General features: G+C 48.0%; 1 protein-coding gene and 1 long non-coding RNA gene across 5 annotated transcripts in view; both read left to right on the top strand.

Annotated features, from left to right (window-relative positions):
• The window catches only part of LOC119822171, a 180,083-nt gene extending 168,657 nt beyond the window's left edge, over window positions 1-11,426 (top strand). Inside the window, exon 5 of the long non-coding RNA XR_005286739.1 lies at window positions 11,265-11,426. This is a non-coding gene — a long non-coding RNA (uncharacterized LOC119822171). The remainder of the gene's footprint in view (window positions 1-11,264) is intronic.
• Window positions 11,427-11,509: 83 nt separating this feature from the next.
• Window positions 11,510-16,924, top strand: part of Trerf1 (transcriptional regulating factor 1) — a 41,264-nt gene continuing 35,849 nt past the window's right edge. For 3 of the 4 annotated variants that reach the window (XM_038342567.1, XM_042055687.1, XM_038342569.1), the window contains exons 1-3: window positions 11,510-12,937; window positions 14,193-14,239; window positions 15,332-15,482. In XM_038342567.1, the coding sequence (XP_038198495.1) occupies window positions 11,510-12,937; window positions 14,193-14,239; window positions 15,332-15,482 (1,626 nt within the window). Of the gene's footprint in view, window positions 12,938-14,192; window positions 14,240-15,328; window positions 15,483-16,924 lie in introns of all 4 variants that reach the window. The other variant, XM_038342568.1, reaches the window with a different exon arrangement.

Here is a 16,924-nt window from a genome sequence, read left to right as displayed (position 1 = left end):
CTGGTGTGTTGGGGCCCTTGGCCCTCCAGGAAACAGAAGACATTCATTGCTCAGTCCATGTCAGAGGATGGCCCCTGGGGATGAAGTGACCCACAATAGCTACCATTTACCTGGCTTGGTATTTCGGTTCTGCAAGTGTTCACTGGGTACTTGTGAGGACCCAGTCACAGAGACAAGATGCCTCTGGATGTCTGTCAGAGTCTGTGTGATAAGATGGGCTCACCCCCTGTAAGGAGTGTGGAGGTGGAACTGAGTTCTGAGTGGTCATTTATCTGTCTGGCTCACTCTGGAGCACCCAAGTCTTGTCTGTGGCACAGAATTGGCAGAATAAATGTGTAAGCAATGGTATCGCTCGTGTGTTAAAATGCATCTGGTGCCAGTTACTCAGAAGGATAGGGACACCCTGAGCAAAGCCCTTACCTCATTAGAAAAATCATAAGGTAACATAAGCAATACAAAAAATAATCAAAAAGTAAATAAAAAGGAAAAAGAATCCGGTGACATTCTCGGCATTCTAGCAGCTTTACGATTGACAAGCCAGTTGATGAGCAGTGTCCGGGTTTTCAATGATATTTGTAAGATGAGAGTTTGCCAGGATGCCCACCTGGGGGCCTAGCATGGCCACCATTTGTGTCCGTGGGGCTGTGTACAGGATGTGTCAGAGCCGGGATGTTCGGGGAGGGACTCAGGGTAGCCGGAGACTGAAGCAGGAGGGGCTGTTCATAAACTCCGAATTTTTGCTATGGTTTTTCCACTTCATTTTCAAGCATTGAGTTGGGATCTTCCGTACTCTTGTGTCTGTTGTTTTCAGCCGGTGAATAGACATTCAGATAAATACACACATCACAGGCAGAGTAAATAGCATGTGGTGTTGCCGTGGCCTCCCTGTGCTGTGCGGGGAAGTCACTGTCCTCTTAGTTGAGCAAATATTCATGGTGGCCATGAGCCAGGCACTGTTCCAGTCCCAGAGGGCACATCTCTGCGGCTCAGGTTCTCTGTCTGTATGGTGCAGGGACCAGATGACCACTGAGACTGTGCGACCTTCTGGTTGAGCACACAGAAGACATGCCAGGAAGTCTCATTAGCATACAGATTGACGTGGTGGCAGCTGTCTATAACCCCAGCACTTGGAAGGTTGAGGCAGAGGATAAGGAGTTCAAGGTTGCTGGCTGCATAGCAAGTTTGAGACCAGCCTGGACCTGATACTCTTTCTTAGTACAACAGAAAAAGATGCAGACTGCTGGGTCCTGCCCAAAGTTTCTGAGCTTTGGGTCTGTGTGTACCCAAAGCACAGGTGGTGCTGATGTTGCGGGCACTCCAGGAACTGAGGTCAGCCACAGTCCCGCCCTGGGTATGCGGAGGAATGGAGAATCACTTCCTCCAGCTCAGAATGCAGAGCCAGCTTTCTGTCTCCCCAGCACTTCGGGCGAGCTTCACAGCGACAGAAGCAACGTGATCCGGCTTCCATACCACGTATGGATGTCTGTGGTGAGCGACGTGTACAGGTGTCTGCCTGAATGCATGTATGTGTACCATGTGTGCACCTGCTACCCTGAGAGGCCAGGTGAGGATGTTGGGTCCCCTGGAACTGACGCTACAGACAGCTGCGAACCACACGTGGGCGCTGTGAGCAGAACCCAGGTCCTGTGCAAGGGCAGCCAGGGCCCCTAACCACTCAGCGCTGTCCCTTTCCTTTTTAAATTACATTTTATTTATGTATGTACTTGTGCATGCATGCTCTTGTGGAAGTCAGAACACAACTTGGAGAGCTAGTTCTCATTCAACCTCATGGGCCCCAGGGACTGAACTCAGGTCTACAGCCTTGGCAGCAAGCGCCTTTACCCTCTGAGCCATCTCCCGAGCCCTATTGGCAAGTCTCTGATGAGGAGGTCATGCCCCTGTGTGGACACCTGCTTATATGGCATTATTTGTGTTGTTCCCTTCTCTGGAATGCTCTTCTAGGTCCCCTTCCCCACTTTAAGTCCTGTTTGTCTATGGAGAAATCTGATTTTTCTAGTGTCTGTGCAACCTGTGTCTTAACTCTGGGAGACTGGGTCATCATTAGGACTTTCTCTTGTTTGTTGGCACAGTTTACAGTAGGATGGTTTTCTGTGGAGAGGTAGGGTTCGGGGAGCTTTCTTAGAGAGGGTTAGGCAGAGCTGAGATTCCAGAGACACCAAAGAGAGGGCTACAGAGAAAACAGGAGAGGAACGAGTCTTCCAGCTGTGAGGTATAGGATATGCAAATCGAGTAGCAAACGCCAGGAACTGAGAAAGGACCAGAACAGGTGGGGTAGGGAAGAGGGACGGAGAAGCGGGTAAGGAAGAGATGAGTGTGGACCTGAGGCTGTGCTGAGCCTGGCGACCTTGGTAAGTTTTAGTTATAATTTTAAAAACGGCAGAGGAGGGGGGAGGGGAAGGGAGGGAGAGAGGGAGAGAGACACCTTCATGAGATAGGTCTCACATGGAGGGTTTATTGGGGGAAGGGATTGGTTAGGGGAAGAGAGAGGCTCAAAGGTCTGCCTGCCTCTTTGAGGGAGCTGGGAAAGAGAGAGGGGAACAGATGGAGCTCACTTTTAAAGGGGGCTTAGAGAATGTGCACAGACTACATAGTGACCATAGGACCCTGGACTGGCCAAGTATCTGCCTGAATGCTGACACCGTGTGCACGCAGGGGATGCTCTTGGTGGCTACAGCTAAGGAAGGACTCTGGGGGCAGGCTAGAGTGAAGCCTGAAATACTATCGATCACATGCACGTAGGGAGTGGTTATTGTTGGTGACGCATCCTGCTAGGTCAGCAAGGGCAGGCCAGCATAATGCCTAAATGCTAACAGTGTCTGTTTAAATTGTGGGGTGAGGTGATGGATCAGTTACTGCCTGAGACCTGCTTCAGCAGGAGGTTCAGGTTCCGAAGAGGATGTGGGAGTCAGCAGGAGCAGGGGCGTGGGGGACAGGCAGGAACTGAGGGAGAATCAGGATAGCCGCCAGCTGTATTTAATTGAAGAGACTACACTTTTTATAATTTTTATTTTTGGTTTTTCGAGACAGGGTTTCTCTGTGTAGCTTTGGATCCTGTTCTGGAACTTGCTCTGTAGACCAGGCTGGCCTTGATCATAGAGATCTGCCTGCCTCTGCCTCCCAAGTACAAGGATTAAAGGTATGCATCACCATCACTGACTGGGAGACTACACATTCTATACTCTATAGTTGCACCTGGGATTAAATGGGAGACAAGGGGCTGTGTGAGCTGGGCTGTGATTTGAGATGGCTGAGGAAGCTAGCCTTGACTTTGACAATAGACACCAGTCATATGTTAATGGAGGACAATAAATTCCTCCTGAGGGAATGAATGGAGACCCTTAATAATCCAAATGCCTGACCATGGAGAAGGACTTCTGGGGAGCAGACTCCTACCCTACAGTCCCATATTTAGTCTTACTGTATGGGCCTGTTCCTCTCCTAAAAGGGAAGGACCTGATGTCTAACTCTTTCCCCATTATACTGGACCATTCTGATTTCTCTGTATTTATTAACTGAACTCTTGCCTTTAATGGCCTCAGGCTCCGGATCTGAATTGTAGGCATTTTATCCTTGACATCAGGTGTGTCTAGTAAATCTCTAACATTCCTGTTCTTAGAGTAATTGAAAAGTTTTTGCGTCCCAATAAACCTCTCTACCAATGCAATAATCTGAATCAGGCCAAATCAAACTGAATTAGAAAAAGCCCAGGTTTAATGGATGCCAGCGCTCCCGGGGTGGACTTCCAGTCCCCTAGTGAGGAGACTGGAAACCATGTGTTTATTGGGGGGGGGGGGTTAAATACCTTGTGGGAGTGGTCTTGAGCATCTCTGGGGAGGGGGTCACTGTTTGGCAGGCTTTCTCGGGGGTGGAGTCTGGACTGAGGCAACTCCCTGGGGGAGGGGGCTTGGGGTGGAACTTTCCACCCAAACATTTCAGACTTTTTGGATATATGGATGCCATGGGCTGAGGTGAAGAACATTCCAGACTCTTTGGGTATAGGGGTGCCAGGGGTGGGGTGAAGCCTTATCTGTCTCCTCCGATGAGGGCACAAGGCTCTGAGGGCAGGACATTGCAGGAGTAGTTCTACTGTGTCTCTTCTCCATGCTCACGCTTACATGGGTTCGAGTCTTCAGCAGAATGCAGCTAGGTCAGTGCTTTCTGGTTGGTGTACACACCAGACCCTGACCAGATCTGGATCCCTTGGTAAAATATAGTTTCTGTTTGAGGGTGTATCCCAGTTTAATCCTGATGCTGTGATCAAATTCCCTGATGATAAGCAAGTCATAGGAGATGGAGAGATGGCTCAGCTCATCACACTGGCTGCCCTTCCACAGGAGCTGGGCTCAATTCCCAGTACCCACATGGCTGCTCTCAATTGTAAAGGTTTAAGTAAAAGGCTGCAGGTCCCCGAGTGGTGACAGTGGGCAGCGGGCCATGAGACCATGCTGCAGGTCTCTGAGTGGAGGCAGGCAGCCGGCAGTGGGTCCTGAGACCACGGCAGGCCACGAAGGCAGCCGGGTCCCAGGCAGAAAGCTGCATGGTTGTTGAGAGACTGAGCCAGATGGGCACACCATGCAGAGTGAAGATGGCTATTTATTTAGTGGGTTATAAAAGGGAAGGAAAAGGGGGGAAGAGCAGAGAGAGAGAAGCAGAGAGAGGGAGGGGAAGGGAGAAGTGGAGGGAAGGAAGAGACAGAAGCTGCCTCTTAGAGACGGAAAGGGAGGGACTCAGGCTGGAAGCTGAAGATCAGTTTGCCTCAGCAGACAGGGGAGGAGTGGGCGTGGCTTGTCTCTTAAAGGGGCAGGACAGACCATTACATCAACCATCTGTAACTCTAATCCCATGGGATCCAATGCTCTCTTCTGGCCTCCACAGGCACCACACACATGGTGCCAAAACATACTCGCAGGGAAAACACTCATGCGTAAAATAAAAAATAAAGGGAAAAAATTGCTTGAGCAACTTCTGAAGAAAAGTGCTTATTTTAGTTCACAATTCCAGGTTACAGGCCATCACTGCGGAGAAATCGCAGTGGCAGCAGCTTGAGACAGCTGGCCACATGACATCCAGTCAAGAGCATACGTGCTTATGTGTTCTGGCATAGTTGTGTTTCTCCTGATTTCTCCATGCTTATGCAGTTCAGGAGCCCCTTCCTAGGGAATAGTGCTGTGTCTGGGTCCCCCCACAGCAGTTCATTGAGACAGTCCTGTATAGACATGCCCACAGACAGCCCAAGGTGGACAATCCCTCTCTGGCCCACAGACAGCCCAAGGTGGACAATCCCTCGCTGGCCCACAGACAGCCCAAGGTGGACAATCCCTCGCTGGCCCACAGACAGCCCAGGGTGGACAATCCCTCGCTGGCCCACAGACAGCCCAGGGTGGACAATCCCTCGCTGGCCCACAGACAGCCCAGGGTGGACAATCCCTCGCTGGCCCACAGACAGCCCAAGATGGACAATCCCTCGCTGGCCCTCAGACAGCCCAGAGTGGACAATCCCTCACTGGCCCACAGACAGCCTAGGGTGGACAATCCCTCGCTTGCCCACAAACAGCCCAGGGTGGACAATCCCTTACTGGCCCACAGACAGCCCAGGGTGGACGATCCCTCGCTGGCCCACAGACAGCCCAGGGTGGACAATCCCTCGCTGGCCCTCTCTTCCCAGGTAACTCTCAATTGTGTCAAGTTCAAGGTGAGAACCATCATCACAGTGGGTCTGGGCAAAGCCCTGGTTGTCAGTGCCTAACCAGCACCCCAGTGATGTAGGCCATCTTTTGAGCAGTGAGGGATCCGCCTTCTGAAACATGTCACCCCGTTTCCAGCACCAGTGTGCATCTGCTTGTAGTGGGAGCCACTCGCATGTTCTCAGCCTCTCAGACCCGAAATAATCACACAGAAACTATATTATTTGCAATACTGTTTGGCCAATAGCTTAAGCGTATTTCTAGATTACTCTTATATTTTAAATTAACCCATTTCTATTAATTGTACATCACCACAAGGTTGTGGCCTACCGGCAAAGTTTGACAGGCTTAGCACAACGTCTGTTGCCCAGTAGCGGCTACTTGACTTCCCCTGACTCCGCCTACTCTCCCCTCCTCTATCAGCTTGGAACTCCTGCCTTGCCCTATTCTGCTAAGCCACTGGCCAAAACATTTATTCATTCACCAATAAAAGCAACACATAGACAGAAGGACTTTCCACACCATTTCCCCTTTTTTGTTGTTTAAATAAAAAGGAAGGTTTTAACTTTAACATATGTAGAAGGAAGCGACGGGGCTGTGTCCCGCCACCCAGCCGCCGACTAGCTTTACACCCAAAATAATTACACGGAAACTGTATTCTTTTAAACATTGCCTAGCCCATTATCTGTAGCCTCTTATTGGTTAATTCTCACATCTTCCTTTAACCCATATTTAGTAATCCGTGTAGTACCACAAGGTGTGGCTTACCAGGAGAGATCTTAACCTGCGTCCATCTCAGAGAGGAGAATCATGGTGACTCACTATGGCGACTGCCTGAAGCTCTCCCCAACTCTGCTTCCTTTTTCCCACAATTCTGTTCTCTCTACTCCGCCTACCTAATTTTCTGTCTCTTAAAGGGCCAAGGCAGTTTCTTTATTAATTAACCAATGAAAGTAACATAGACAGATAACTCTCCTCCATCAAACATAGTAAAATTACATATAACAAAACAGTTATCAAGCAAGAATTATAGTTACAATATTTATATCCATTTTATCTTTTATCATAACTAAGGAAAACTATAATAATAACTATCTATTCTTCAACTCCATCAAAGACTCCAGAAGGATATAATATTACCTAAGTAAACAGGAAGTACATTGTTAGCAACTTCCAAACTCTAGAATTGACAGAGACATCTCACTGCCTGGACAGTCACCCAGTGTTCTTCTGTATTGTTGGAGCATCCATATTTAGACTACAGCCTATAGTATCTGGCAGACTTTCCCATGAAGCAGGAAATTTCAAAGACAGTTCCACTTATATTAGCAGTTTGTCAGTCATTTTCTTCTGTGCCCTGCAGAATGTCTGGCAGTTTCTTTCATGTAGCAGGAACCCCGAAGAACTGTCTCACTTTTAGGCAAGTTCAGCAGTCATTTTTCTGTGGGTTCTGCATGTCCAGTTCATACAGCATAACATCAAACAGTTCAGACAATAGCGGTTTCTTGCCCATATGGCTAACGAACTCCATGAGGAGCCTCTTCGATACCCATATTCCTCTTGAAGTAATTGCTGCTGCCAGGAACAGATGTGTCTCATTGTCATGAAAAGTCCTAAGTTCTTAAACATTGTAAATGCCATATTTTGTAGTTTTTGAAAGGTTTGAAGAATGCCTATCCATCTGAAATACATCTCTGTACATCTAGAAAACTTAACTAACATGACTGCAAGCTTGGCTATTATAGATAACTATCTATTAACCTGTCTTTTAAATTATACATTTTGTTTTTAAATGAGTTGCACAAACACAATACCTTAATCAAGACCAAAAATATACATATAACAAAATTGACCTAAAATTTGTATCAATAGACCAAGATTCAAACCAGTGCAAAGTATTCATATCTATAGCATATCCCCTTTAAATATAAACAAACATTTATAAACAATATTTGGGTTTGGGGCATATTTCTCTCTAAACTGCTTCCTGCTTTTTGTTGGGCAAAGTAATTTTGGAGGGTGTTCAGGGCAACCTTTCGGGGGTCTGGGTTCATCAAACCACATTATTCAGAAGAAATTCTTAGGTTCTTATTTTCTGTGGAAATAAAAGAAGAACCTCTTTTCCAAAGCAACAAATACTTAGACCCAAATTTTGAATTCAAGATATCTTTAAAATATATATGTTGATTTAGCTTAGCAGCCCATACAATGAAATATCTCTCTGTACTTGGCTCTTTTATAGTCAAAAAATTAAAAGAAAACACAATAATGCACATAATCCTGCTAATCCACTAGCTGAAACAGATTTATTCATTAACCAATAAAAGCAACACAGAAGGACTTCCCACACAGTCTATTGAGGATCCTTCAGTGGCTGGCTTCCCCTCACTTTCCATACTGCCTCAAATTCAGGGTCAACTTCAGATGTTTCTCCTTAAAAATCCCCTAAGTTAAGTTGGTAAAACTCCTTTTTCTTAGTTTTTTTAGATAGGATCTCATGTAGCCCAGAGTGGCCTTCAATTCCTCCAGATTCCCCTGCCTCTGAGCACTGGGGTGACAGGCATGTGCCACCACAACCAGCTTTGTGTTTTGTAGAGCTCCTCACCCGCTTGCTCATGCTCAGTGTGTGTCCACAGTTTTGATCATGTTTGCAGATGTGATTTCCAGCATGGTATAAATATTGATGTTTTCAAGTGCAGCTATGACATCACTTTTAAGTTTATACCATGGAATCTAAACATCCCAGCGATCCAATACCCACCCATTACTCATTTAAACACACACACACACACACACACACACTGTATCCTCCGCTTTTCCTTGAAATTTTACTTGTCTTTCACGTCCTCAGGAATTTATGTGTGGTGTATCTTTAGGTTTAAAGCTCTCTCACTGTGTCCTCATCCTATTTGTCTGTAACAACTTTTTTCATTTCCTGAATCATGAAGTTACAAAGTTTTTCTGGTTTGAGTTATAATTATAAATTTTAATAGTGCACAGTTGATCAAACCACACAAATGTATAACGAATGAATAAATGATAAACAGTAAAGGTAAAATTATGTTGAAAATTATGTTGAAAATGTACCTCAGGACAGTGGTACTGATGCCTTCTCAAATAATCTCTTCACTGTGATGGAATGCAGCTCGGTTAGTAGTCTGCTCGTGTGCACAGCCCCAAGGTTTGATCCCCAACACTGTAAGGCAGGGGTCCACACTCCTATAACCCCACCACTCAGGAGGGAGAGTCAAGAGGATCAGAAACCAAAGGTCATCCTCAGCTACAAGGCAAGCTTAAGGCCAGCCTGGGCTGCATAAAACAGTGGAGAGGTAGCTCAGTGGTTAAGAGCACTTCCTGCTCTTCCAGAAATTGGATCAGTTCCCAGCATCCATGCTGGGGCCTGATACCTACTCACACCCCACCCCATCCTTCAGCTTCAGGAGATCTGATACCTTCTGGCTTACCCACATCCATGTGCATAAACACATGCTTACATAAATAAGAAATAATTGCTGGACAGCAGTGGCGCACACCTTTAATCCCAGCACTCAGGAGGTAGAGATGGGCGGATCTCAAGGCCAGCCTGGTCTATGGAGCAAGTTCCAGGACAGGTTCCAAAGCTACAGAAAAAAACAAAAACAAAAAAACCTGTCTCGAAAAACCAAAATATAAATAATAATTTTTAAATCTAAGGAGATTATTTATTGCGAGTGTGAAACCAGGACCAGCATTTTCCATCTATCCAGTCATAAGCACAGAAAGTCATTGTTCATGCTTGATAGGAGGAACATAGGGTTATATCTTAAAAACAAAACAATCAAGGAAAACCTCAGTGCTGGAGAGATGGCTCAGTGGTTAAAAGCACTTGCTGCTCTTCCGGGGGACTCAGGTGTAGTTCCCAGCACCCACAACAGGTGGCTCACTCTCTGTTTCTATGCCTCTCTTTCCTCTCCCCTGCCCTCCCCTCCCCCTCCATCTCCTTCCATCCCCCCCATCTCCAGGGACCCAACACTCTCTGGCCTCAGCAAGCACTATACACATATGATACACATAAATGCACACAGCCACACATACATATGTATAAATTCAAGAATGAAGGAATAAGTCTAAAAAACCAAATAACTCATTGCTATTCAATGTGGTGCCGAAACCCAGCCCCCCACCCATCCCCTTTGTGCATGTGACCCACTGAGCTGTAGTCCCAGGCCGTTCTGTTCAGGACCTGTGTTGTTAAGGCACCAGGTTGCTCAGTTCTTTGGTCTGCTTCTAAATTCTATACCAAAAATCATACTGTGACCTATTACCCAAAATTTGTATTTAATTATTTATCCTAGAACTTCCTTTTAAATCTTTTTATTATTGTGTGGATGCTTTTGGGATTGGGTGTGCATGCCGTGGTATGGGTGTTGGAGTCAGAAGAGTCATAGAACTTCCTTTGGGATTTTTTTTAAGATTTTTTTTTGTGTGTGTGTGTGTGTGTGTGTGTGTGTGTGTGTGTGTAATGTGTGCAAGTGCCCTAGGAGGCCAGAAAAGGGCATCAGATTCCCATGGAGGCTCTAAACTTCCTGCCTTGGGTGTTGGCAACTGAACACAGTTCTTTTGCAAAAATGGGGAATGCTCTTTACCCACTGAGCCATCCCTCCAGGCTTACAGAACTTAATATGAAAAGAATTAGAAACAAAAAAGAGGGCCTGTGAGATGCCTCAGCAGGTACAGGAGCTTGCAGCCAAAGCCTGATGATCCAAGTTCGATCCCCAGAACCCACAAGTTGGGAGGAGAGAGCTGACTTCCATATGTACTGTGGCACGGGAGCGCTTGAATGCTTACATGTGTGTGCTCCCTCCACACACACACAATGAGTAAAAAATAAGTAAATGATGAACCCCATTGACATCTGCGGGAGTGAGTGAGGTTTTACCTTTTCAGAAAGCAGGGAGGCAGATGGGAAAGAGCCAGTTCTAGAAGAGCACCTCGCGGGAGTCTAAGAACTGCCCCCCTTAGAGTCTGGGGTGCAGTGCCTGCAAAGCCCTCATGTGGTGGTCAGAGATTCCCAGACAGTTTGAAAATGACTGAAGAACTGGAATCGAAGGCTTGGAAGCTGGCTCACTTGCTGCACCAACGTGAGGGCCTGAGTTAAAATCTCCAGCACCCATAGGAAAAACCAGGTGTGGCTATCTGGCTGTACCTCCGCACTGGGTGTGGCATAGGGAGGGGGATCGCTGGGGCTTCTGGCCACTAGTCTAGGACCAGGTTCATTGAGACACCTTGGAATAAATAAGGTGGGAGGTAATGGAGCCGGACATCTTGTGTCCTCCTCTGATCTGCACATGGGAGAGTACGCACGACACACAACATGGTACTCCTGCGGAGATGAGAGTACAGGTGGCAGGAGTCTGTTCTCTCCTTCCTCTGTCATCAGGTTTAGCAGCAGGTGCCTTGACCTGCTGACCCAGTGCACCAGCCCTCCCTGTGCTCACCTGTGTAAGTAATCACAATATATATAGCAGTTTGTCAAGAAACATCCACGGATAATTCTGACCTTTGCATCCTGTCTTCCAGGTGTGAACGGCATTTCCCCACCACAGTGGTGTCTGGTCCATACCTCAGCCTGGGGGAGGATGTAGACACCTCGGCTCTGCAGATGAGTGGTTCAAACCGGCACGAACCCCTGCCTCCTGCCACCCTCACAGACATGTCGGCCGTGGAGTAGGCTGGACACTTTCTCTCATCTTCTCAGGGTTTCAGGATTTTTTTATTTTCTTCATTTCCTTTTTTTTTTTCCCTGTGGCTGAACATTCATAATCATGGGGGACCAGCAGTTGTACAAGACCAACCATGTGGCCCACAGTGGTGAGAACCTCTTCTACCAACAGCCACCTCTTGGTGTCCACAGCGGGCTGAACCACAGCTATGGGAGTACAATCTCTGGGGCCGGAATGGATGCCCCGCAGGCCTCGCCCATCTCTCCTCACTTCCCTCAAGATACTCGGGATAGTTTGGGCTTGCCGATTGGCTCCAAAAACCTTGGCCAAATGGATACCTCCAGGCAGGGAGGATGGGGAAGCCATGCGGGGCCTGGGAACCACGTCCAGCTTCGTAGCAACTTGGCCAACTCAAACATGATGTGGGGGTCGCCGGCTCAGGTAGAGCCCACTGATGGCTACCAATACGCTTACTCCCAGGCCAGCGAGATCCGGACCCAGAAACTCACCAGTGGTGTTTTACACAAGCTGGACTCTTTCACCCAGGTGTTTGCCAACCAAAACCTGCGAATTCAGGTCAACAATATGGCCCAGGTGCTGCACACTCAGTCAGCAGTGATGGATGGAGCCTCTGACAGTGCTCTTCGCCAGCTGCTCTCTCAGAAGCCCGTGGAGCCCTCAGCATCAGCTATAGCGTCTCGCTACCAGCAGGTGCCCCAGCAGCCTCACCCTGGCTTCACAGGTGGACTGCCCAAACCAGCCCTTCCGGTCGGGCAGCACGCTCCCCAAGGGCACCTATATTATGACTACCAGCAGCCCCTGGCCCAGATGTCAATGCAAGGAGGACAGCCACTGCAAGCCCCTCAGGTGCTGTCCAGCCATATGCAACCAATGCAGCAGCACCAGTATTACCCACAGCCGCCGTCTCAGCAGCAGCAAGCCGGTCTGCAGCGGATCTCGATGCAAGAAATGCAGCAGCAACCGCAGCAGCAGATTCGCCCCTCACAGCCTCAGCAGCAGCAGCAGCTCCAACTGCAGCAGCGGCAGGGTTCACTGCAGATACCTCAGTATTATCAGCCCCAACCCATGATGCAACACTTGCAAGAGCAGCAGCAGCCCCCAATGCACCTGCAGCCCCCTTCCTATCACAGGGACCCTCATCAGTATACCCCGGAGCAGGCACATGCTGTCCAGCTGATCCAGCTGGGCTCCATGCCGCAGTATTACTATCAGGAGCCTCAACAGCCCTATAGCCACCCGCTCTATCAGCAGAGCCACCTGTCCCAGCACCAGCAGCGTGAAGACAGTCAGTTGAAGACATACTCTAGCGACAGGCAGACTCCAGCTATGCTGAGCTCCCACGGTGACATGGGGCCCCCAGATACAGGGGTGGTAGACCCAGCAAGCTCAGAGATGACCCGAGTCAGCAGTACCCTTCCTCACCAACCGCTCCTGTCCCCCAGTGGAATCCACCTCAACAACGTGGGGCCCCAGCATCAGCAGCCGTCTCCCAGTGCGATGTGGCCCCAGGTACCTCAGAACCAAGCTCTCTCCCCTTACCTGCGTGTGCAACAGGCTCTGCCAGGCATGAGTCTCAGCAGTGCCCAGTTCCCTCTCCAGCCTTCATCCTTTCTGCTCTCTATGTATTTCATAAATGTTAACCGAGGTATGCCAGGCACTATCTGTGCCAGGTATTGGAATGCAGAATCAGTATGAATTCAGTCCGTGGCCCTGGGGATTTGTCATCTCATTAAGGAGATGACCAGAATTCTGTAGTTCATCCTAAGTGGTTGACTTAACGATCCAAACTAGAGTCAGTTCAGTTACAGGCTGCAGGGCAGAACTTGGCCTCCGTGCTTACAATCCTGGCCCCGGGGAGGCAGAGACCAGAGGATCCCTGGGGCTCACTGACCAGCCCATGTAGCTGACGTGCAGAGTCCAAGCCAGTGAGAAAGCTGGGCTGTCATGATGGCTCAGTGGGTAAAGGTCTTGCTGCCATGCCTGAGGACCTGAGCTCCACCCCCCAAGATCCACATGGAGGAAGGAGAGTACTGACCCCCACAGCTGTGTTTTGACCGCCACACGCATGCTGTGGCACACATAGTCACACATGTTATAAATAAACATAATAAAATTAGCCATGTGGAGAGTACCCGGAGAACAAGAGCCAAAGCTGACCTCTGGCCTCCGCTCATATGCCCACATATGCATACATAATCATAAATAACCACTTCCACCTGTACAAGTGAAACACGTACAAACACGTGCACAATGTCTAGATCAGAGACAAGGGGATCGTATAGTGGGGACTTCTCACCCCCACTGGATCCCTATCCTTGGGTTATTCCCTAAGACACAGATCGTCCTCTGATCCCTGCAGAAACACTGTGCACATGTGTGCTTCCCCATCTCACACACACACACACACACACACACTGTACATGCACTCGTATACACTAAGATATCTGGTCTCCTAGACGGATGCTGTGCCACCCATTCCCTCTCTGTCCTCGTTAGTGCAGTGCAGACAGAACAAGGAGGGTAGAGGGGGTTGTGTCCCAGCAGGTTGGGGCTGGCCTCAGCACTGAGTGTGGAGCAGTGTCATTATTTAGGGAGTAGGGGAAAGAAATCAAATGCATAACAAAAGCAGGGTCATTGTGAGCAGAGAAAGTTCTAGAAGGTAGATTCTGGTGTTCAGACCTCTTGAGATTCCTCCCTTTAGAAATAACGTTTGTCTTTTCTCTTTTCTCTTTTTCTTTCGGTGTCCTGTTTGTCTCAAAATTAGATGCACCTACCTGATGGGAGAGCGCAGCCAGGGTCCCCGGAATCAAGGTATGCTGAGAGCTGCGGGATATTTGGGAGGCTGGAGGTTTTCTGGGTTGTTTAAATGACTCATCTCTAAATTCGAGGCCAGTGTTTCTAAGAAAGTATAGGAACAGCAACAGCAGCTGTGTGTGAGCAATTAGCTCTGTGCTTAACCCTGTGTTATGTAAAGTACCAGTAAGGCAGACAGCTGTCGGCGCCTGTCAATTACCGTCAGCCACTGCTGCTCTCCTTTTAGAAAGCTGGGCTCAGAGCTGAAGGAGCACCTGAGCAGGGAGCAGCGATGGTTCGGCTCCCAAGCCTGCGCGCCGCTCTTTTTCCACTCAGCCACTGAGGACTTAGTGAGCCCCTCCCGTGTACCAGGGTTAGCCCTGGGCTTTGGGCCTGTGGCAGCGAATAGTACAGACTCAGAAGGCCTGGAGAGATGGAGGCTGTGTCCTGTATGGCATGATTTTAAGAAAATCCTTTCTGCTGGGGAGACAGATTAGCAGTAAAGAGCACTTGCTGGTCTTGCAGCAGACTGGAGTTGGGCTCCCGGCACCCACACAAGGTGGCTTACAGCTGCCTATAACTTCAGTTCCAGGGAATCTGGTGCCCTCTTCTGGTCTCCCCAGGCACCGGGCACACATACACAATGCACACACACACACACAACCAATTGAAACACTCACTAGATGTGTGTATGTGTGTGATTTTTTTAAAGGCGAGGAAGCTCCCGCCAGGCCAGTGAGATGGTAGAGGTTTTTATTGCTAAGCCTGATGTCCTGAATTTGAACTGAGACCTATATAGTAAAAGGAAAGAACTGACTCGAAGTTGTCCTCTGACCTCCACACACTCACTATGGCATACATACACGTGTATATAAATAAATAAATCTAATTTAAAATTTTACTTTTTTAAAGGAAGAACACTCTTGCTTCCCTGAACCTCAGTTTTTCCATCTGTACATTCGACTTGGTTCTCTAGAGGATATTAAGGCCGTGGACAGGGAAGATTAGATAAATAAAATGGGTGCATTGTAGGTGTGAGGCCTTGTGGTAAATTCCTGTTTCCCCTCCTCAATGTGTGTGTCCTTTCCATGTGGCCCTACCCTTCAGCAGTGGCCAAACCAAAGGAGCGTTTGGGGAACAATTTGATGCCAAGAACAAGCTGACTTGCTCCATCTGCCTGAAGGAGTTCAAAAGCCTGCCTGCCCTGAACGGCCACATGCGGTCCCACGGGGGAATGAGGGCCTCCCCCAGCCTCAAACAGGTCAGCAAGAGCCTGCCCCGTCCTTTGCAGGTCGTGTGCTGCTTGCTTTGCTTTGCTGCTGTCAGCGTGAGATGGGGGATGTGTGACTTTTGTGGGCGCCAGGGGAGGTGTGGTCCTCCCTGAGAGTCAGCCAGACGACACAGCCCCCACTTGCCTGGCTTTATAGACAAGTGTCAAAAGAAAGGTTCCTAAAGAGAACGCCACCTCTTTCCCTAGAGAAGGGTGCAAAAGGAACTATGTAAATGAAAACTACATAAATATGTAAATGTAAAGAATACTACTTGCAGTACTCAAGACCATGACCAGGTGGCCTTTGAGATCAGTGGTCAGTGGCTAAGAAAAAAGCGTGTAACTCTCACGCTCTTGGCCAGAAGTTCCTGCAGTGGTTGGCTATAGGTAGGGTCCAGTGACCCTGTGATGCCCTCAGTATAGGAAATCATCTCTGGGTTAGGTCAGAACACATAGAATTTTCTGAAAAGTCTTTGAATATTGATTTTATGAGATTCACTCTCCCATCCCTATTTCCTGGCCAGATAAAAGAGTTTGTCTTCACCTTTTAAAGTACGTTGCCAGCAATAGCCAGGCAGGAAGTATAGGCAGGGCAACCAGACTAAGAGGACTTTGGGAAGAGGAAAGGTGCAGAGTCAATTCCAGTCAGATGCAGAGGAAGCAAGATGAGAATGACTCACTGAAAAAAGGTACCAAGCCATTTGCCTAAACATAAACAAGAATTATGGGTTAATATAAGTTGTAAGAGCTAGTTAATAATGAGCCTGAGCAAATAAGCCAAATAGTTTAAAATTTAAAAAATAAATTAAAAAAAATAAAGAACGTTGCCAGGCGGGTCATGGCGCATGCCTGTGGAATCCCAGTGCTTAGGAGGATTTGCTGCAGCCTGGTTTCTAAAGCAATTCTGGGCTAGCCTAGACAACATAGCAAGACCCTGTCTCAAAAACAGAAAAGGAAGATGGTTTTAAGCCTGGTGTGGCATTACACACCTATAATCCCAACTCTCAGGAGGCCGAGGCAGGAGGATTCTGAGTTTGAGGCCAGTTTGTACTACCTATAGAGACCCTGTCTTCAAGAAACAAATAAAACCACAGTATGTATTTCATTTTCAATGTGGTTTCCTAACAATACAATTCAGGCTGCAATGACTATTTTCATTAGAGATGTGAATAACCTCTGCCCAAGGGAGGAACGCTCCTACATAAGATCACATGTTCAGTTTTGACGGAATAGCAGTCCCTGTTCTTTACTTCAAAAAGCCATGAAAACCACCAACTTTTTTTTAAAAAAAAAAAATCATATAGGAATGATACCTTAAATGTAGCTTAGGGACCCAGAGTTACAGGAAGGAAACCCCCAGCTGTGGTACTTTGTTCCCCACCACTGAGGTCCTGGAAACTCTAAGGAAAAGCAAGTCTGTCCCCCTGGGAGAG

This window comes from Arvicola amphibius, chromosome 9 (genome assembly GCF_903992535.2).
Source record: "Arvicola amphibius chromosome 9, mArvAmp1.2, whole genome shotgun sequence".
Classification (NCBI taxonomy): Eukaryota; Metazoa; Chordata; class Mammalia; order Rodentia; family Cricetidae; genus Arvicola; species Arvicola amphibius.
The sequence above is the reverse complement of the archived record's forward strand: the minus strand, read 5'-3'. Positions and strand labels throughout refer to the sequence as shown.